Genomic DNA, 21527 nt, shown 5'->3' on the forward strand with positions numbered 1-21527 from the left:
CCTAACCCCAGCTCCGGTCTTGACAGCCCTTGCTCAAAACTTCAGCTCTCTGTGGACTTCAGGAAGGAAGACCAACTCCACAGCATGGCTTTAGAAAGCCTCCATGATTATCCCACCCAAAACTCCTGCAGCCTCCCCACCATTTCCAGATTCTTACATATCCTTGACAGTCAGGTGACACCTGTGTCCTCCAAGGTCCTGACATTCCCACCTCCCTCTGCTCAAACCCCTTCATCCACTAGAAAATGCTGCTTTCTTCTTTTAAATATCCTTGGGAAAATTCTATTCTGTTGAGAGAAAAAAAGAGATAAAATGTATGATATTACAAATGAGAATATCTGTCCAACAAATATCACCCTTAGGAGAATCACAGAGCGACCCACAGAATAGAGAAGATATTAGCAATAGTATCTTCAATCAAGAACTAATATCCAGAATATATAAAGAACACCTACTAACCAGTAAGAAAAGTGTAGAGTGCCCAATGGAAAAAAAAAAAAGGCAAAAGTCCCGAACAGGTACTGCACCAAAAGAAAGAGCAGGAAGGCCAGGCCAGAAGGCCAGAATGTTAGGAGGCAGAAGGCCAGGCCAGAAGGCAGAACACCAAAAAGACGGAAGGCCAGAGAGAGGGCCAGAAGGAAAAAAAAATAGAAGGCCTAAAGGGAGAAGGCCAGAGGACAGAAGGCAGAAGGCTAGAAAGCAGAAGGCAAGGAGAGAAGACAGAAGGCAAAAGACAGAAAGGCAGATGGCCAGAGGGACAGAAGACAGAGGCCAGAAGAGAAAGACCAGGATGGAAAGCCAGAATACAGAAGCCCAAGATAGAAGGCCAGAAGGTAGAGGGACAGAAGGCCAAAAGGCAGAAGGCCCGAAGGGAGAAGACAAGGCCAAAATACAGCAGACCAGAAACCCAGAAGGGCAGGCCAGAGGCCAGAAGGGAGAAGGCCAGGCCAGAAGGGAGAAGGCCAGAAGTCCAGAAGGAAGAAAGCCAGAAAGGCAGAGGCAAAAAAGGCAGAAAGCCAAAGGGAGAAAAAGCAATGACCAGAAGGCAAGGCCAGAAAGCAGAAGGTAAGGCTAGAAAGTGGGGTGAAGTGGAGTCAGAGAGCCCAGCCTGGAAAGACTTGGGGCAGCCTCATAGAGAGGGCTTAACATTCTTTCTCCCCAAAGGGATATATAGCCTGGGTTGGGGTGTGGCGACATATTCATGGATGATGTATCTTTAAAGGTAATGCCACAGCCCTCTCTAGCCCTGACTCAGTTTAGAAAGGTCAGAAAGGCAGCCAGAGGCCAGAAGGGCAGAAAGAAAAGAACAGAAGGACAGAAGGCGGAAGGCCAGACCAGAAGGCAGAATACCAGAAAAAAAGGAGGCCAGGCCAGAACACCAGAAAGCCAGAAGGCCAGAGGGATAAGCCAGAATGCAGAAGGCCAAAAGATAGAAGGCCAGCAGGAAAGAAGGCAGAAGACCAGGCCAGAGGACAGAAGGCAGCAAGTGCAGAAGGCCAGATGGCAGAAGACGAGAACAGAAGGCAGAAGGCCAGATGGCAGAAAGCCATGCTAGAAGGCAGAATGCTAGGCCAGATGGCCAGAAGGCACAAGGCTAGGCCAGAAGGCTTGGCAAGAAGGCCAGAAGGCAGAAAGCCAGGAGGCCAGGCCAGAAGGAACATGGCCAGAAAACAATAGGTCAGACCAGAAGGCCAGAATGCCAGAAGGCCAAAGCAGAAGCCAGAAGGCCAGAAGACCAGCAAGCAGAAGGACAGGAAGGAAGGAAGGAAGTGAAAAGGCCAAAAGCCTGGCTAGATAGCCGGAAAAATGAAGGCAGAAGGCCAGATGGCCAGAAGGCAGAAGACCAGCACAGAACGCCAGAAAGCAGAAGGCCAAGCCAGAAGGCAAGAGGACAGAAGGCCATGCCACATGGCCATAAGGCCAGAAGACAGCGGGCCAGAAGGCCAGAAAACAGAAGGCAAGGCAAGAAAGCAGAAAGTCAGGCCAGAACAGAAAGCAGAAAGAGGACAGAACACCAAACAAAAGAAGGCCTGGAGTTCCAGAAAGCCAGGAGGCCAGAAGGCAGAAGGCCAGAAGAAAGAAGGCCAGGCCAGAGAACCAGAAAGGCAAAGGCAAGAAGATAGAAGTCCAGAAGGCAAAAGTCAGAAGGCCAGAGGGCAGAAACCCAGGCCAGAGAAACAGGCCAGAAGGCAGGTGGCCAGATGACCAGCAAGGAGAGACCAGGAAGGAAGGAAGGAAATGAGAAGGCCAAAGGCCCGGCCGGATAGCCAGAAGTCAGAAGGCCAGATAGCCAGAGGCAGAAGACCAGAGAAGAACACCAGAAGGCCAGAAAACAGAAGGCCAAGCAAGAAGGGTGAAAGCCAGGCCAGAAAACAAAACGCTGAAAGGAAGAAGGCCAAGCTGGAGTGCCAGAAAGCCTGAAGGCCAGAAGTAAGAAGGACAGAAGAACAAAAGGAAGCAGGCCAGAAGGCCAGAAAACAGAGGGCCAGGCCAGAAAACAGAAGGCCAGAAAACAGCAGGCCAGATGACCAGAAAGCAAAAGACAAGGCAAGAAGGCAGAAGAACAAGAGGAGGAGGCCAGGCCAGAGCACCATTAAGCCAGAGGCCAAAAAGAAGAAGGTAGAAGGCCAGGAGGCAGAAGGTCAGGCCAGATGGCCGGAAAGCAGAAGGCCAGACAGAAGAAAGCCAAAGCCAGAAGAAAGCCAAAGCCAGAAGGCCAGAAGGCAGAAGGCCAGGCCACATGAGCAGAAGGCCAGAAGCCAGAAGGCCAGAGGCCAGGCCAGAGAGAAGAGGACCAGAACAAAAGGCCAAAGGCCAGGAGGCAGAAAGCCAGAAGGCAAGAAGGCAGAAGGCCAGGCCAAAAGGCCAGAAGGCAGAAGGCCAAGAAGGCAGAAAAGGGCAAGAAGGCAGAAGACCAGGAGAGAAGACAGAGGCCAGAATGGCAGATGGCAGAAAGCCATGCTAGAAGACAGAATGCCAGGCCAGATGGCCAGAAGGCAGAAAGCCAGAAGGCCAGGCCAGAAAGAAGAGGTCCAGAAAAGGAAAGGCCATGCCAGAAGGCCAGAAAGTAGAAAGCTAGAAGACCAGCAAGCAGAAGGGCAGAAAGGAAGCAAGAAGGTGAGCAGGCTGGAGGCCTGGCCAGATAGCCAGAAGGCAAAATATCAGGCCAAAAGGCCAGAAGGCAGAAGGCCAGGTAAGAATGCTAGAAGGTCAGTAGGCAGCAGGCCAGAAGGCCAGAAAACAGAACACCAGGAACGAATGCAGAAGGCCAGGGAGGAAGGCCAGAAAAAAGTAGACAAGGGAAGAAAGCCAGAAAACAGAAAGTGAGGCAAGAAGGCAGAAGACCAGACCACAAGAGAGAACACCAAAAGGAAGAAGGCCAAGCCGGAGTGCCAAGAAACCAGAAGTCCAGAAGTTTAGAAGGAGGAAAGCCAGAAGGTTAGAAGGAGGAAAGCCAGAAGAAAGAAGGACAGAAGGCCGAAGACCAAGCCAGAGGAGCAGAAGGCTAGAGGCAGAAAGCCAGAGGCCAGGCCAGAGAGATGGAGGCCAGAAAACAAAAGACCAGGCCACAAGGCCAGAATGTCAGAAGGCGGAAGGCCAAGCCAGAAGACAGAACACTGAAAGGAAGAGGGCCATGCCGGAGCACCAAGAAGCAAGAAGGCCAGAAGGCAGAAGATCAGAAGACCAGCAAGCAGAAGGCCAGGAAGAAAGCAAGAAGGTGAGACAGCCAAAGGCCTGGTCAGACTTCCAGAGGGCAGAAAACCAAGACAGAATATAAGATGGCAAAAGGCCAGGCCAGAAGGCCAGAGGGTAGAAGGCTAGGCCACGTGGTCAGAAGGCCAGCAGGCAGAAAGCCAGGGAAGAAGTCTAGAAGGTCAGTAGGTAGCAGGCCAGAAGGCCAGAAAACAGAAGGCCAGGCCAGAAGGCAGAAGACCAAAAGGCCAGGGAAAAAAGCCAGAAGCAAGAAGACAAGGGAAGAAATCCAGAAAGCCAAGAGAGAAGGTCAGAAGGTCAGAAGACAGCAGGTCAGAGGCCAGAAAACAAAAGACAAGTCAAGAAGGCAAAAGGCCAGGCCAGATGGGCAGAAGGCCAAAAGGCAGAAGGCCAGAGGCCAGGCCAGAAAGAAGATGGCCAGAAACCATAAGGCCAGTCCCAAAGGTCAGAATTCCTGAAGGCACAAGGCCAGAAGGCCAGCAAACAAAGGCCAGGCAAGAAGGCAGAGGCCCAAGCCAGATGGACAGAGGTGAGCAGGCTGAAAGCCAGAAGGCTAGAATGGCAGAACGCAGAATGCCAAGCTAGAGAAAAGAGAGCCAGGAAAGAAAAAGCCAGGCCAGAAAAGGCCAGAAGGCAGAAAGAAGGCAAGACCAGAAAAACAGGCTAGAGGGCAGAAGGCCAGAAGACAGCCAGCAGAAGGCCAGGAAGGAAACAAGAAGGTGAGAAGGCCAAAGGCACAGCCAGATATCCAGAAGGCAGAAGGCCAGATCTCAGAAGGCAAAGACCAGGACAGAAGGCCAAAAGGCAGAAGGCCAGGCCACAGGGTCAGAAGGCAAAAGGCCAGAAAGCCAGGGATGAAGGCCAGAAGGTCAGTAGGCAGCAACAAAATACAGAAAACCAGGCAAGAATACAGAAGACGAGGCAAGAAGCCAGAACACCAACAGAAAGACAGTAGATGGTCAGGCCGGAGCGCCAGAAAGCCAGAAAGCCAGGCCGGATGAGCGGAAGGCAGAAGGCCGGCAAGCCAGGCCAGGCCAGAAGGCAGAAGGCTACAAGGCCCAAAAAAAGAAGACCAGAGGGCAGAAGGCCATAAACCTGGAGGCCAGAATGCAAAAGGCCAGGTCAGGTGCAGAAGGGTAAATGACAAGAAAGCAGAAGGGCAGAAGGACAAAAGCCAGAAGGCCAGAAGGCAGAGGGCCAGAAGGCAAAAGGACAGAAGGCAGAAGGACAGAAAACAGAAGGTCAGGCAAGAAAGCAGAAGACTAGAAGGAAGAAGGCCAGGTCAGAAGACCAGAGGGCAGAAGGCCAGGCCACATGGCCAGAAGGTAGAAGACCAGGGAACAAGGCCAGAAGGTCAGTAGGCCAGAAAACAGAACTCCAGGCAAAAATGCAGAAGGCCAGGCCAGAGGGCTGAACACCAAAAGGAGGAACACAGGAAAGGGGGATGGCCAAGCTGGAGTGCCAGAAAGCAAGGCCAGGAAGTTAGAAAGAAGGACAGGAAGACAGGAGGACAGAAGGCCAACAGCCAGGCCAGATGGGCAGAAAGCCAGAAAGCAGAAAACCAGAGGCCAGGCCAGAGAGAAGACAGCCAGAAAACAAAAGGCCAGGCCAGAGGGCCAGAATGCCGGAAGGCAGGAGTCCAGGCCAGAAGACAGAACACCAAAAGGAAGACATCATGCCAGAGCTCCAGAAAGCTAGAAGGCAAGAATGTAGAAGGCCAGGCCAGATGGCGGTAGGCCACATGGTCAGAAAGCAGAAGGCCAGAGGCCAGAAGGCAGAAGGCCAGAATGACCAGAGGCCAGAATGCAGAAGGCCAGGCCAGAAGGCAGAAAGCCAGATCAGATCATCAGAAGGCAGAAGACCAGAAGGCACAAAACCAGAAGGCAGAAGGCCAAGTCAGATGGTCAGAATGCAGAAGTAAAGAAAACCAGAAGGCCAAATGCAGAAGGTGTGAAGGCAAGAAGGCAAGGCCAGAAGGCAGAAGGCCAGGCCAGATGGCAGCAGCCAGAAAGGAACCAAGTACGTCAGAAGGCCAGAAAGGCTGGAAGGCAAAAGGCCGGAAGCCCAGAAAGGAGTAAGGCAGAGTCAGAAGACAAGAAGGCAGCAAGTGAGGCCAGAAGGCAGAAAAATGAAGGCCAGGCCAGAAGGACAGAAGTTTGGGTTGTATGTGAAATCTTCCCCAGGCTCATTACATCAAAAAAGCTCCTCTCTGGTAAGAAATCTCTGCTCTTGGCATGGAAGGAAGAGGCTGTGGGAGGCTTGCTGACATACATTCCTTCATTCATTCCTTTACATATTACTTCTGAGTTGGCCCTTCAGGGATCCTCTCCAGCTTAAGTCCCCTGAGTCAGTTATATTCAAATGGAGTGTTACTTTCTTACATTTGCATAGAGTTTCTAAACTTCAGCCCATCACCTGCATTGCTTTCTGGTTAAGTTTTAGGTCTTGTTTATGTTCCACATGCTATGTATGTGAGGTATGATCAAGCAGCCTCCATTTCATAGAAACTCAGATTAAAGTTTGACTTTAGGCCAATTTCATTCCAAAATTCAAATTATGCAAAATTTGCTGCTAGGGCAGTGCCTATGTTCATCTCTATTTTCAGGCAGGTGGTTGTGCCGGGTTTCTAACGCATCCCATTCCCAGGTCCCTTAGGTGGACAGGCAGGGTCATTCCCTGAGACTTAACAACTGAAGCACGGATGAATGGGAATTTCCTGAAGATATCCTGTGTGACTATCATTTCATGCTTTTTAAGTTCACTTTCCATACCTGAGAAGATGTGAAAAGATGTTTCTTTGAGAAAAGAAACAGCTACAGTGGCATTAGGGGAATGAAAATTTTATAAAAGCAAGCAAGACACGTGTGGGTATGTTTCAAATACTGATCTTTAACAAAGAGTAAAGACGTGAAATAAAGGAATATATCAGCCATCAGAAGAACATTATAGGACATCAACAATTAGAGAATATTACTAAGACTAAAATGAGAGGGAAAATTAAAAGATGGATGTTGGGGAGATTAAGACAGGGAAAATCAACAGAGGGAGGGCCAGAAACAAAGGGCACTGTGTAAAGTTTAACTCCAGTCATAGAAGAAAGATGCCTCCCTCTGAGGCCAAGGAACGTGCTGAAGGTTAGATGGAGAGAGAGGGAAATGTTTGAAGAATTATGACACTACTGGACAGGCATTTTCACATTGGCCTCAATACCACATTGGAAAAGCCACTCCCTCAAGGACACCTGAGGTTGACATGGCCCCGGTCCTGTCCCTCCTGGGCAGCTCTTCACACCAGCTCATAGGACCTGGAGCTCACCTGCACTCGGGATTGGGTTGGCCTCCTCCTTCCCTCCGCTTCTCCTCTCCTGGCTCTGAGCACTCACATCTGATTTGGAGAGCTGATAACCTGTTGGCGGAAAACACATACCTGAATGTTTCATTCTGTGCTGAGATCTGTGCCTGATCTTCAAGGGCAGGAACACAGCACTCATGAAAGGGCAATGCCAGGAAGAGCGCCCTAAATACCAGAGACATGGGAGGCCCCGCCCAGAGCAGGAAGGGCACCTGGCCTTGAGCTCAGAGACTGGAGGGCTGTTTGCTGATGCCCATGCCCAGGGCTAAAGACAGACTGCATGGCCAGGCATGGTGGCCCCTGCCTGTAACTGCAGCACTTTGGGAGATTGTGACTTGAGGCCAGGAGTTCAAGGCCTGTCTGGGCAACATACAGACCTTGTCTCTAAAAGAATAGAAAATTAGTTAGGCGTAGTGGTGTATGTCTGTAGTCCCAGCTACTCAGGAAGCTGAGGCAGGAGGATCACCTGAGCCCAGAAATTTGAGGCTGCAGTGAGCTGATTGTGCCACTGCCCTCCAGCCTGGGTGGCGGAATGGGACACTGTCTCTGACAGGCTGCTAAACCTTCTCTTTTTTACAACCAGGATGGGATTGTTTCCACAGTAGATTGGATCTTATTTTCAAAAGATGTCCAATAGGCATAAGCTCAATCAGAACCCTGAGAGGTCTCTTTTAGAGGAACAGTCTCTATGTTTACTACTGGGGTGTTAAACTCCACCATGGTTCACAGAGCAGAATGCTTGTTAGTAAATACTTAACACAGTTTTTCCTCCTTTTAACAAATATCCATTGAGTGTCCAGCATGGTTCTGGGTGTTAGATATGGAGTGGCAAAAAAACCCCATAAATTCTTGGTCAGGAAGTGGGCATTCTCATGAGGTGACAGACTACACATAATTAAATAAATAAGCAAATTCTGTCCAGTTAGCTCTAAGTGCTATAGGGGTGCAAAGCGGTCCTCCCTCAGCTAAGGTTTCGCTTTTGCGGCTTCAGTTACCTGCGGTCAACTGTGGTCTGAAAATTAAGTATCACGCAATAAGATATTTTAAGAGACCACATTTACATAACTTTTATTACAGGGTATTTTTATATTATTTGATGTTATTATTAATTTTTATTGTTAATCTCTTGCGTGTGCCTAATTTAACCCTTATCATGGGTATGAATGTACAGGAAAAAACAGCATAGAAAAGGTTCGATACTCTCATTTCAGGCATCCACTGAGGATCTGGGAACATATTTAAAGCAGATGAGGTGGGGACTACTGCAGAGGAGCCAGGGCAGAGATGGAGTGGAATGTGAGGAAGCTATTCTGGGTAGCATTTGATGAAGTAAATGAATGTTGACAGATTCAGCCACAGATGCCACAGGACTCAAGATCTCCAGCATCATGTCTCTGTGCTTCCTCAGGGCTGTGTCCAGTAGTGCCCACTCCTCCCTGGTGATGTTCACAGCCAGATCCTTGAAGGGCACCAACTTTTTGAAGGACACCGTGGTTCAGACTGTGCTACTCCCCAACAGCATCGATGGGCTGCACAGTCAAGGATGACATCTCTGAGAAAGCATGTATGAAAAGCTCAAACTGACTGGGCGCAGTGGCTCACGCCTATAATCCTCAAACTTTGGGAGGCTGAGGAGAGTGAATCGCTTGAGCTCAGAAGTTCAAATCTAGCCTGGGCAACATAGTGAAATCCCTATCTCTACTAAAAATACAAAAAAAAAAAAATAGCTTGGTGTGGTGGCAGGCATCTGTAGTCCCAGCTACTCAGGAGGCTGAGGTGGGAGGATGGCTTGAGCCTGGGAGGCAGAGGTTGCAGTGAGCCGTGATTGCACCACTGCACTCCAGCCTAGGTGACAGAACCAGACTTGAGGAACAGCAACAGGGACGGGGAGAGGCAAGAGGGAGAGGAGGAAAAAAATAAAAGGAAAGAGATAAGAGGAGATGAGATGAGAAGAGAAAATGTCGAACCCCGTTCAGAGACCGGGCCGTGGTTTGGTTCCTCTGGGCTGACTCGGCAGAGGTCTTTTTGATACATCCAGAGATACACTCTTATAAGTAACAGCTTATTATAAGGTCATGCCACAGGAGGTGCAGTGTGCAATAAGCTGGCAACTCCACAATAAAGTACCAATTCTACTTCAGAGTGATCATAAAATTTGTACTAGGAAGTTTATAAATAAATTCTACTCCCCTCCAATGTTAATGAAATCTACAGGCTAATCAATAGAAGGAACACCCATGTTCTGCCACTTATCCACTGTGGTGATGGGCAAATTATCCCCTGATATGAATCTTTCAATTCTCATCAGTGAAATGGTTTAACAACTTGTATTAGTCTGTTCTCATGCTGCTAATAAAGACACACCTGAGCCTGGGTAATTTATAAAGAAAAAGAGGTTTAACGGACTCACATTTCCACATGGCTTGGAAGGCCTCACAATCATGGTGGAAGGTGAAAGGCACTTCTCTTTTTTTTTTCTGAGATGAAGCCTCGCTCTGTCACCCAGGCTGGAGTGCAGTGATGTGATCTCGGCTCACTGCAAGCTCCGCCTCCCGGGTTCACGCCATTCTCCTGCCTCAGCCTCCCAAGTAGCTGGGACAACAGGCTCCCACCACCACGCCTGGCTAATTTTTTGTAATTTTTTATTAGAGACAGGGTTTCACCATGTTAGCCAGGATGGTCTCAATCTCCTGACCTCATGATCCACCCACCTCGGCCTCCCAAAGTGCTGACATTACAGGCGTGAGCCACAACACCCAGCCGTGAAAGGCACTTCTTACATGGCAGCAGGCAAGAGAGCATGGGAGCAAAGCAAAAGGGGAAACAGCTTATAAAACCACTGATCTCATGAGACTTATTTACTACCAGGAGAACAGTATGGGAAAAACCACCCCATGATTCAATTAACTCCCACCGGGTCACTCCCACAACACATGGGAATCATGGAAGCTACAATTCAAGGTGACATTTGGGTGGGGACACAGCCAAACCATATCATTTCACCCCTGGCCCTTCCCAAATATCATGTCCTCACATGTCAAAACTAATCATGCCTTGCCAACAGTCCCCCAAAATCTTAACTCATTTTAGCATTAACTCAAATGTCCACAGTCCAAAGTCTTATCTGAGACAAGGCAAGTCCCTTCCACCTATGCGCCTGTAAAATCAAAAGCAAGTTAGTTACTTCTTAGATACAATGGGGGTATAGGCATTGGGAAAATATCCCCATTCCAAAATGGGAGAAATTGGCCAAAACAAGGGGCTCCAGGCCCCATGCAAGTCTAAAATCCAGTGGGGCATTCAAATCTTCAAGATTCAAAATGATATCCTTTGACTGCATGTATCACATCCAGGTCACACTGATGCAAGATTTGCCAGGGTCTTGGGAAGCTCTGCCCCTGTGGCTTTGCAGGGTACAACCTCCCTCCCAGCTGCTTTTATGGGTTGGTGTTGAGTGTCTGCAGCTTTTCCAGGTGCACAGGGCATGCTGTTGGGAGATCTACCATGCTGGGCTCTGGAGGATGGTGGCCTTCTTCTCACAGCTCCACTAAGCAGTGCCCCAGTGGGGACTATTTGTGGGTGCTTCAATCCCATATTTCCCTTCCACACTGCCCTAGCAGAGGTTCTCAATGAGGGCCCTGCCCCGGCAGCAAACCTCTGCCTAGACAACCAGGCGTTTCCATACATCTTCTAAAACCTAGGGGGAGGTTCCCAAACCTCAATTCTTGACTCCAGCCTGGGTCACAAAGTGAGACCCTGTCTCAAAAACACAAAAATGTTCAGTGAGTTGGAGGTCCCAGTGAAGCGAGAGCAGTTAAGTGATTATACTCTAAGGACATGAGGTGAGGGTCAGAGAAGAGCATGTCTGCATCAGTGATTTCAGAAGTGGGATAATTCTTGAGGAATGAAAGGGACTTGAATGTAGGTGATGAATTTTGGTGACAAAACACAAACTATGCATATAACAAAGAGGAATAATGCTCCGAATATATGAGAAAAACTTCACAATAACTCAAAGAAAAGACTTTATGTTTTCACTACAAGGAAATGCTGTTGTTTCCTGACTTTTTAATGATCGTTATTCTAACTGGTGTGAGATGGTATCTCATTGTGGTTTTGATTTGCATTTCTCTAATGACCAGTGATGATGAGCTTTTTTTCATGTTTGTTGGCCACATAAATGTCTTCTTTTGAGAAGTATCCGTTGATATCCTTCACTCACTTTTTGATTGTTTTTTTCTTGTAAATTTGTTTAAGTTCCTTGTAGATTCTGGATACTAGGCCTTAGATAGGGAGATTGCAAAAAATTTTCCCCCATTCTGTAGACTGTCTGTTCACTCTGATGATAGTTTCTTTTGCTGTACAGAAGTTCATTAGTTTAATTAGATCCCATTTGCCAATTTTGGCTTTTGTTGCAGTTGCTTTTGGTGTTTTAGTCATGAAGTCTTTGCCCATACCTATGCCCTGAATGGTATTGCCTAGGTTTTCCTCTAGGGTTTTTGTTTTTTGTTTTTTGTTTTTTTTTGGTTTTAGATCTTACTTTTAAGTCTTTAATCCATCTTGAGTTAATTTCTGTATAAGGTTTAAGGAAGTGGCCCAGTTTCTGTTTTCTGCCTATGGCTAACCAGTTTTTCCACCACCACTTATTAAATAGGGAATTCCTTCCACATTGCTTCTTTTTGTCAGATTTGTTGAAGATCAGATGGTTATAGATGTGTGGTGTTATTTCTGAGGTCTCTGTTTTGTTCCATTGGTTGATGTATCTGTTTTGGTACCAGTACCATGCTGCTTTAGTTACTGTAGCCTTGTAGTATAGTTTGAAGTCAGGTAGTGCAAAATGCCTTCAGCTTTGTTCTTTTTGCTTAGGACTGTCTTGGCTATATGAGCTCTTTCTTGGTTCCATATGAAATTTAAAGTAGTTTTTTTCTAATTCTTCAAAGAAAGTCAAAGGTAGCTTAATGGCAAAAGCACTGAATTTATAAACTACTTTAGGCAGTATGGCCATTTTCACGATATTGATTCTTCCTATCCATGAACATGGAATGTTTTTCCATTTGTTTATGTCCTCTTTTATTTACTTGAGCAGTTGTTTGTAGTTCTCTTTGAAGAAGTGCTTCATTTCCCTTGTAAGTTGTATTCCTAGGTATTCTATTCTCTTTGTACCAATTGCGAATGGGAGTTCACTCATAATTTGGCTCTCTGCTTGTCTATTATTGGGGCATAGGAATGCTTGAGATTTTTGCAAATTGATTTTGTTAGACTTTGCTGAAGTTGCTTATCAGCTTAAGGAGTTTTGGGGCTGAGATGATGAAGTTTTCTAAATATATAATCATGTCATCTGCAAACAGAGACAATTTGACTTCCTTTCCTCCTATTTCAATACCCTTTATTTCCTTCTCTTGCCTGACTGCCCTGCCCAGAACTTCCTATTCTATGGTGAATAGGGGTGATGAGAGAGGGCATCCTTGTCTTGTGCCAGTTTTCAAAGGGAATGCTTCCAGCGTTTGCCCATTCTGTGTGATATTGGCTATGGGTTTGCTTTAAATAGCTCTTGTTATTTTGAGTTATGTTTCATCAATACCTAGTTAACTGAGAGTTTTTAACATGAGGGAATGTTGAATTTTATCAAAGGCCTCTTCTGCATCTGTTGAGATAATCATGTGGTTTTTATCATTGGTTCTGTTTATGTGATGGATTACGTTTACTGATTTGCGTATATTGAACCAGCCTTGCATCCCAGGTATGAAGCCAACTTCATCATGGTGGATAAGCTTTTTGATGTGCTGCTGGATTCATTTTGGCAGTATTTCATTGAGAATTTTTGCATCAGTGTTCATCAGGGATATCTGCCTGAGATTTTCTTTTTTTGTTGTGTCTCTGACAGATTTTGGTATCAGGATGATGCTGGCCCCATAAAATGAGTTGGGGAGGAGTCCTTCTTTTTCTATTGTTTGGAATAGTTTCACAAGGAATGGTACCAGCTCCTCTTTGTACGTCTGGTAGAATTTGGCTATAAATCCGACTGGTACTGGGCTTTTTTTTCATTTCTAGGCTATTAATTACAGTCTCACTTTCAAAACTTGTTATTGGTCTATTCAGGGATTCGACTTCTCCCTGGTTATGTCTTGGGAGCGTGTATGTGTACAGGAATTTATCCATTTCTTCTAGATTTTCTAGTTTATTTGCATTGAGGTGTTTATAGTACTCTCTGATGGTAGCTTGTATTTCTGTGGGATAGGTGGTGATATCCCCTTTATCATTTTTTCTTGTGTCTATTTGATTGATCTCTCTTTTCTTATTAGTCTAGCCAGGAGTCCATCTATTTTGTTAATCTTTTCAACATACCAGTTCCTGGATTCATAGATTTTTTTTTGAAGGGTTTTTTGTGTTTCTATCTCCTTCAGTTCTGCTCTGATCTTAGTTATTTCTTGTCTTCTGCTAGCTTTTGAATTTGCTTCTCCAGTTCTTTTAATTGTAATGTCAGGGTGTTGATATCAGATCTTTCCAGCTTTCTGATTTCCCTCTTAACACTGCTTTAGTTGTGTCCCAGAGATTCTGGTACATTGTCTGTTCTCACTGGTTTCAAATAACTTCTTTATTTCTGCCTTAATTTTGTTATTTACCCAGTAGTCATTCAGGAGCAGGTTGTTGTTTTGAGTGAGTTTCTTAACCCTGAGTTCTAATTTGATTGCACTTTGGCCTGAAAGACTGTGTATGATTTCCGTTCATTTGCTGAAGAGTGTTTTACTTCCAATTATGTGGTCAATTTTAGAATAAGTCTATGCGGCACTGGGAAGAATGTATATTCTGTTGATTTGGGGTGGAGAGTTCTGTAGACGTCTATTAGGTCTGCTTGGTTCAGAGCTGAGTTCAAGTCCTGAGTATCCTTGTTAATATTCTGTCTCCTTGATCTGCCTAATATTGACAGTGGGGTGTTAAAGCCTCCCACTGTTATTGTGTGGGAGTCCAAGTCTCTTTGTAGATCTCTAAGAACTTCTTTTATGAAGCTGAGTGCTCCCATATTGGGCGGGTGCATATACATTTAGGATAGTTACCTCTTCTTGTTTCATTCATCTCTTTACAAAAATTATGTAATGACCTTGTCTTTTTTGATCTTTGTTGGTTTAAAGTCTGTTTTAGCAGAGACTAGGATTGCAACTCCTGCTTTTTTTTTGCTTTCCATTTGCTTGGTAAATATTCCCTGATCCCTTTCTTTTGAGCCTATGTGTGTCTTTGTACGTGAGATGGTCTCCTGAATGAATACAACACACCGATGGGTCTTGACCCTTTACCCAATTTGCCAGTCTGTATCTTTTAATTGAGGCATTTAGCACATTTACATTTAAGGTTAATATTGTCATGTGTGAATCTGATCCTGTCATCATGATGCTAGCTGGTTATTTTGAACATTAGTTGATGCAGTTTCTTCATAGTTTCCTTGGTCTTTATATTTTGGTGTGTTTTTGCAGTGGCTGCTACCGGTTTTTCCTTTCTATATTTAGTGCTTCCTTCAGAAGTTCTTGTAAGGCAGGTCTGGTGGCGACAAAATCCCTCAGCATTTGCTTGTTTAAAAAGGATTTTATTTCTCCTTTCCTTATGAAGCTTAGTTTGGCTGGATATGAAATTCTGGGATGAAAATTCTTTTCTTTAAGAATGTTGAATATTGGCCCCCATTCTCTTCTGGCTTGTAGGGTTTCTGCAGAGAAATCTGCTGTTAGTCTGATGGACTTCCCTTTGTAGGTAATCTGATCTTTCTCTCTGGCTGCCCTTAACATTTTTTCCTTCATTTCAACTTTGGAGAATCTGACAATTACGTGACTTGGGGTTGCTCTTCTCGAGGGAGTATCTTAATAGTGGTTCTATTTCCTGAATTTAAATGTTAGCCCGTCTGGCTAAGTTGGGGAAGTTCTCCAGTATAATATCCTGAAGTGTGTTTTCCAACTTGGTTCCATTCTCCCCATCACTTTCAGGTACACCAATCAATCGTAGGTTTGGCCTTTTCACATAGTCCCATACTTCTTGGAGGCTTTGTTCATTCCTTTTCATTCTTTTTTCTCTAATCTTGTCTTCATGCCTTATTTCAGTAAGGTGATATTCAATTGCTGATATCCTTTCTTCCACTTGATAGATTCGGCTATTGGTACTTGTGTATGCTTCACGAAGTTCCTGTGCTGGTTTTTTTCAGTTCCATCCCGTCATTTATGTTCCTCTATAAACTGGTTATTCTAGATTGCAGTTCCTGTAACCTTTTATCAAGGTTCTTAGCTTCCTTGCATTTGGTTAGTACACGCCCCTTTAGCACAGAGGAGTTTGTTATTTCCCACCTTCTGAAGCCTACTTCTGTCAATTAGTCAATCTCATTCTCTGTCCAGTTTTGTGCCTTTGCTGGAGAGGAACTGTGATCATTTGAGGAGAAGAGGCATTCTGGTTTTGGAATTTTCGGCGTTTTGTGCTGTTTTATCTTCATCTTCATAGATTTATCTACCTTTGATCTTTGATGCTGATGGTCTTTGGATGAGGTTTCTGTGTGGGTTTTTTGTTGTTGTTGTTGTTGATGTTGATATTGTTGCTTTCTGTTTCTTAGTTTTTCTTCTAACAGGCCCCTCTTCTGCAGGTCTGCTGCAGTTTGCTGGAGGTCCACTCCAGACCCTACCCACCTGGGTATCAACAGTGGAGGCTGAAGAACAGCAAAGATTGCTGCCTGCTCCTTCCTCTGGATGCTTCATCTCAGAGGGGCACTGGCCTGATGCCAGCCAGAGCTCTCCTGTATGAGGTGTCTGTCGACCACTGTTGGGAGGTCTCTCCCAGTCAGGACGCTTGGGGGTCAGGGACCCACTTGAGGCAGTCTGTCCCATAGCAGAGCTGGTGCGCTGTGCTGGGAGAATCCCACTTGTCAGGATCAGCTGCTGTCTTCAGAGCTGGCAGGCAGGAAAGTTTAAATCCACTGAAGCTGCGCCCACAGCTGCTCCTTCCCCCAGGTGCTCTGTCCTAGGAAGATGAGTTTTATCCCTAAGCCCCTGACTGGGGCCTTTCCTTCAGGGATGCCCTGTCCAGTGAGGAGGAATCTAGAGAAGTAGTCTGGCCACAGCCACTTTGCCATACTGGGGTGAATTCTACCCAGTCCAGACCTCCCAGCCTCCTTAGAACTATGTTTATGGTTCCCACTAAGAGTAAGGCATAAAACCACAGTGGCACAGGGATCAAGAGGTTACTACGAAAAGTAAAGCTGTGCTCTGAAGCACCCCCTGCAGGTAGGATCCTGTCTAGAGAGCCAGGAGGAAGGGAGGCCACTGGTCAGCATTCTGGGCTATTTTTGGCTGCCTCCCACCTGCCCCTCCTTTTGGCCCAAGTTCTAGTCCCACTTGCTTTGTCACCCACTGCCTGTTTATGGCAGCTTCCTCTCTGGTCTTCAGTGTCCTCATTGAGCCAATGAATACAGCATCGCTCCTCTAATCACATATATTCATGCAGCAGTATAAATGATGTGAAAGTGCTTTGAAAATCATAGTAAGTGAAAGACTGGGGCACTGACTTCTTCCAATTTTCCCAAGTCCTGCTTCAGAACCACTCTCCTAGGCCCCCAGCCCCTAACTCCATCTTGGCCCTTTGATCAAACTTTGCCTACTGAGGGGCATAACTACATGGTATCCCCAGAAAAGGAACAAATATTACAGCCCCTATTTCTTCTATTTGCTATTTCCCATGATCACTCTTACATCTAGAAACTGGGACCCTTTCTCTGGTTGGTGGGGCCCTCTCCCTAGACCAAAAGACAGGGGCACACAGGCATCATAATGGGCATTCAGACATGGTATGATGCAAGGGGTGGGCATGTTATAAGTGCTGGGGTAGGTCTGGGCACCTCCCAGTTCCTCATCTGGACTCACTGGGAGAAGTGATTCACTAGAATTCTCATTGGAAGAAATGACAGGAAAGCTCCCTCCAATATCTCAATTTCCACCCCACTCAGTACCTGGTTTTATGATTCCACACCCTCCTAATCCATCCTGCCCTCCTAATACATCCCACTCTCGTAAGCCATCCCACTCTCGTAAGCCATCCCACTCTCGTGCCCGCGAATCCCTCCCTCTTCTTCCATCTGCCAAGCCCCTTCCTCCTCTCCAGAAGTATGTGGATTTTTCAGTTTTCTGCCCTAACTGTTATCCCACTGTGGCTCATACCTGCCCTCCCCACTACCCTACCCTAATACTCTACCTGCCCTGCCCTTCTGCTATTCATTACAAACCATCCATTTGTCAATGCTCTAGTCCCAGAACTCTTTCTGGTAACTCCCTTATCGATCACCCAAGCCCTCCTTCTAGCCCTACTGGTCAACGCTTGGGTCCCAGAACTCTTCCCTGTGATTCCCTTATCCGTTCCCCTGTTCCTCCTCCTAGCCCTCCTTGCCAACGCTCTGGTCCCAGAACTCTTTTCTGTGACTACCCTGTCTGTCCCCCTACTCCTCCTCCCAGCCCTACTTGCAAATGCTGTCGTCCCAGAGCTGTTTCCTGGGACTCCTCTACCTATGCCTCTACCCCTCCTCCTTAGCCCTACTTCTTTCTAGTACCCTGTACTCTAGTCCCCAGCCCCCAGCCCTGCCATCCCCAACCAGACCTGATGGTTCACAAGTCTCATCTTGGAGATGGTTTCCCTGCTCCCGGGGCAGTTCTGGAACAGTTCAGGATGGCCAGGACTGTGGATTCCCAGCAGTCTGACCTGGTGGACAAAGGAAATGCAAGACGATGGCAAACCAGCATTCAGCCTCAGTAAGTCACAAGAGCCCTTTTCCATGGCCAGGTCCTGGTCACCCTACTGTCATCTGTATTTTGCCTTTATTCCCATCCTGTTAATCCTCTTCAGAGAACAGAGATACCTCTAACAATTTTCTCTCTCTAAACAGTCTGCTCCTTTCCTCCCCTGCCTTATCAGCCAGCCTGCATGAGCCTCTACATCTGTTCCTGGCTTCTCCATGGAACTCGGTCTACAGCCACAAAGCAAACCACAGGGCCAGTGACAGAGAGGGCAGAGGGGAGTGTGGAGTGGGAAGCACCTAACCTGTTCTCAAGGAGGGTAAGTCCTGCCCTGGGTTCAAGTGAGTGCAAGAACAATGACTCCTTGAGAGCTTACAGGGCACAAGGCCCCCACTACCGGTGGAAACTCAGTTATGGTTTTGTTTATGTTTTTGCTGCCTGGCTAATCCCAGAATTTATTTGTATTCACCCTAGGATTCTAGAACCATGGTAGGGACATTCTGTCTTTGAGAAATGTCTGCTGCAGTAGTGGGTGGGGCTCTCCACTGTGCTCTTATCACAGCACTAAGGGCTGAGCCTCTTTCATCAGCTGCTTCTACCTCACAATGGGGAGGGAAGCAGAGTCTGAAAGCAAGAGCACGTCCGGATCCCACTCAGGTGCCTGCAGCACATGAACTGATGATGCTTTAAAAAGGCCCTTCTTCCATTTGGTTATCTAGATTCAACATCTAGAATCTCAATCAAAATTCCACTATATTTTTGAGAACTTAACAACTGAAATCTATATGGAAATGAAAAAAGCCAAGGTTAGCCAACACTCTCCTAAAAAGACATTTTTCCCTACCAGATAATCAGAACTTATCATGAAAATTATAGTAATTAAGATAGCATAGGAGTGGTGAAAGCATAGACAAGTAGACAAATGGCACAGAATTGAGACCAGAAAGAGACTCACACACATGTGGACACTTTCTTTAAGACTCCTGCAGCAGACAGAACAGTGGGGACAGGACTGTCTTTTCAAGCAATTGGTGCTGGGTCCGTTGGATACTCATTTGGAAAAAAAAAAAAAAAATCAAGTGAGATTCCCACTTCACACTACACTCAAAAATCAGGTAGAACACAGGTCTAATATGAAACAGTAAAAGCAATAAATATTCCACGATTGCTCTGCCCATGCATGGTTACTGAACACTTGAGATGTGCCAATAAGCGGAAAACTTGCATTGGAATGTTAAACAGCAGGAAAAACCAATGCTACATATCTCAATACTTTTTATATTCAAAGTTTGAAATAATAATAATTTGTATATACTGAGTTAAATAAAACATTATTAAACTTAGCTTTATTGGATTCCCTTTTCTCTCTCAATGTGGATACTAGACAATACTTAGTCTAGATAATATGTGTCTCACTTCATAATTTTTCTTAGACGGCAGTAATCTAGAAGGTAACACAGAAATATATCTTCAGGACATCAAATTAGGAAAAGATGTCATGAATGGCATTTATGAAACAATAAACGTAAAGGGAAAGACTAATACATTAGACCACACTTAAATTTTTGGTCTCAAAAAGACAGCATTAAGAGACTAAAAAGGCAAGCCACAAAGAGAGAAAAGATGTAGCACACACAATTCCCAAAATAATAAACTCCAACAAACTAATAGAGAATAGACACCCAATCAATAGTAAAACACATTCAACACTGTCTCCCAGACACCCAAACGCATCCTGAAGCACCCTGTGTCCCAAATGAATGAATGAACACATGGTGGGGAAGAGCACAGGCTTTACAGTCAGTGTTTAGGTGCTCGCTAAATCCAGGGGGTGGCTAATTTCTCAATGCTAGGCATACTTTTGGTTCTTTTAAAGTAAACTGTATTACATTAAGCATCTAGAAGAGTCATTCATAGGAACAAAAGGTAAAATGGTGGCTGCCAGGTGCTGGAGAGACAGGGAAATGGAGAGTTGTTCAATGTGTGTGAAAGAAAACGTTCTGGAGACTGGTTTCACACAATGTGAATACACTTAACACTATATACTTAAGAATGCCTAAGAAGGTACATTTTATGTGTAGTTTACAACAAACATTCAAAAAACTCTAAAGTCACTATGTTACTTAGAATGGGAAAGAGCTATTCCATCTATATTATCACATTGGTGATATCTGCCACATAGGCCAGAATCTTCTCTGATATAGAAAACCTCCAGTTTTCTGAGACACACACAAGAGTTTGGATTCTGGACATCTGCTTTTAAGTGGGGAGAGGTTTCTGACCCCTTACAAAATCTCTTTTAGGGAATGATTGGCCAAGATGAGCTTCAATCGTATGTCCACTACCTCCTGGCCTGCCACTTGGCTGTGAGTCCTTTCTGGGCGGTGTCCAGGCAGGTGCTGAGAAGCACAGGCAGGTGAGTTAAGCACTGGAAGGAGGTGGGTGTGAAATAAGATCCTGAGAGGTGGGAGGGGACTGGGCAGGGTGGGTGGCGGTAGGGGAATGGGTGACAACACCAAGATCTACTCCAGCAGGATGAGGGGACACTTGCCAGGAGACAGCATGGGATGCCATTGCCTAGAGTTGGCAGAAGGACCAGGAGCAGGCAGGCAGCGAGAGGGCACCCAGAGTGCTCCTGATCGGACCAAGCTGCATGGAGGCCACAGTGGGACACCTGAGGGAAAAGGTGACCCAGATGAGGTCCATCGGAACCAGATATTGTGGGAACTGTCAAACCAGACCAAGAAGTATGGAGGCCACAGAGGGACACCCCAGGGAGGTGACCCTGGATAAGGTTCATCAGAACTAGATCTTGTGAGAACTACCTGACCAGACCAAGCAGCACAGAGGCCACGGTGAGACACCTGAGGGAGAAGGCGAACCCAGATAAGGCTCATCAGGTTCAGATCTTGTGAGAACTGCAGAAGGCAACCACAGATGAGGCTCATCAGAACTAGATCTTGTGAGAACTGCCTGAGCAGACCAAGCAGCACAGAGGCCACAGTGAGACACATGAGGGAGAAGGTGAACCCAGATGAGGCTCATCAGGAACAGATCTTGTGGGAACCAGAGAGGACAACCCCGGATGAGGTCCATCAGAACCAGATCTTGTGGGAACTGCACTTCAAAGTGCTACAGACCCACAAACACTACATGCAGCATCACATGAATGCCCTCTGCAAGGGTGAGGGGCCTGGCAGGATGGAGGAAATACCAGAGAGGGGGGATGCGCCCTGAAAAAAAGGAGAGCCCTGGGGACTGCGGAAGGTGGGGTGTGTGGCTCATTAAAGGAGAAGATACCTTCTCACACCCTAACTCCTTTTATAGACTTTAGGAGCAATGTCTTTGGAGGGGGCCTCACCTACATCACATCAGATGCATTAAATATATTAAAAAGCATTCACATCTCATGAAACATTTTCACTGTAGAAATGAGAGGTTGAGTAGCATTTTCTAATTTTGCTTTTGAAATATAACTGTATTTTGCAGGATTGTTGTGTTATGGTTTTGTTGGTATTTTGGTTTCTTTCTAACAAGCTAAAGGTTTCTACTCAGGCTTCTGATCTCATACACCTTTGGAAAGCTCAGGGTTTTAGAAGCCTCTGGGCCCATGGTGTTCCCCTGATGAGGCAGCCCTGTCCTCCTTTCCCATTACTGCACATGCTCCATGGGCAGTCATATCTGGGCCTGTCACATCAGCTCCTTAAATGA

At 46.1% G+C, this 21527-nt stretch overlaps 2 protein-coding genes across 6 annotated transcripts in view; one reads left to right on the plus strand and one right to left on the minus strand.

The window, feature by feature from the left end:
* LOC104001766 (uncharacterized) overlaps positions 1-18149 on the minus strand; it is a 64065-nt gene extending 45916 nt beyond the window's left edge. Inside the window, 3 exon segments of the mRNA XM_063791914.1 lie at positions 158-287; positions 7030-7119; positions 17680-18149. The gene's annotated coding sequence lies outside the window, so the exon portion shown is untranslated.
* LOC742487 (uncharacterized) lies at positions 15136-21235 on the plus strand. Of its 5 annotated transcripts, none has more exons than XR_001708562.3 (4): positions 15136-17831; positions 17966-18135; positions 20120-20232; positions 20351-21235. XR_001708562.3 is itself a non-coding variant. In XM_063791912.1 (4 exons), the coding sequence occupies exons 1-4, from the start codon at positions 17708-17710 to the stop codon at positions 20607-20609; spliced, it is 669 nt and encodes a 222-aa protein (XP_063647982.1). In that variant the 5' UTR covers positions 16816-17707; the 3' UTR covers positions 20610-21235. The 5 variants fall into 5 exon arrangements, 3 of the variants coding, with proteins under 3 accessions (XP_063647982.1, XP_054520800.2, XP_016780487.2); XR_001708563.3 differs by having other exon boundaries at positions 17995-18135; positions 20348-21235; XM_063791912.1 differs by having other exon boundaries at positions 16816-17831; positions 20348-21235.
* Positions 21236-21527: the final 292 nt, after the last annotated feature.

The sequence above is a fragment of the Pan troglodytes genome, chromosome 14 (assembly GCF_028858775.2).
Source record: "Pan troglodytes isolate AG18354 chromosome 14, NHGRI_mPanTro3-v2.0_pri, whole genome shotgun sequence".
Classification (NCBI taxonomy): domain Eukaryota; kingdom Metazoa; phylum Chordata; class Mammalia; order Primates; family Hominidae; genus Pan; species Pan troglodytes.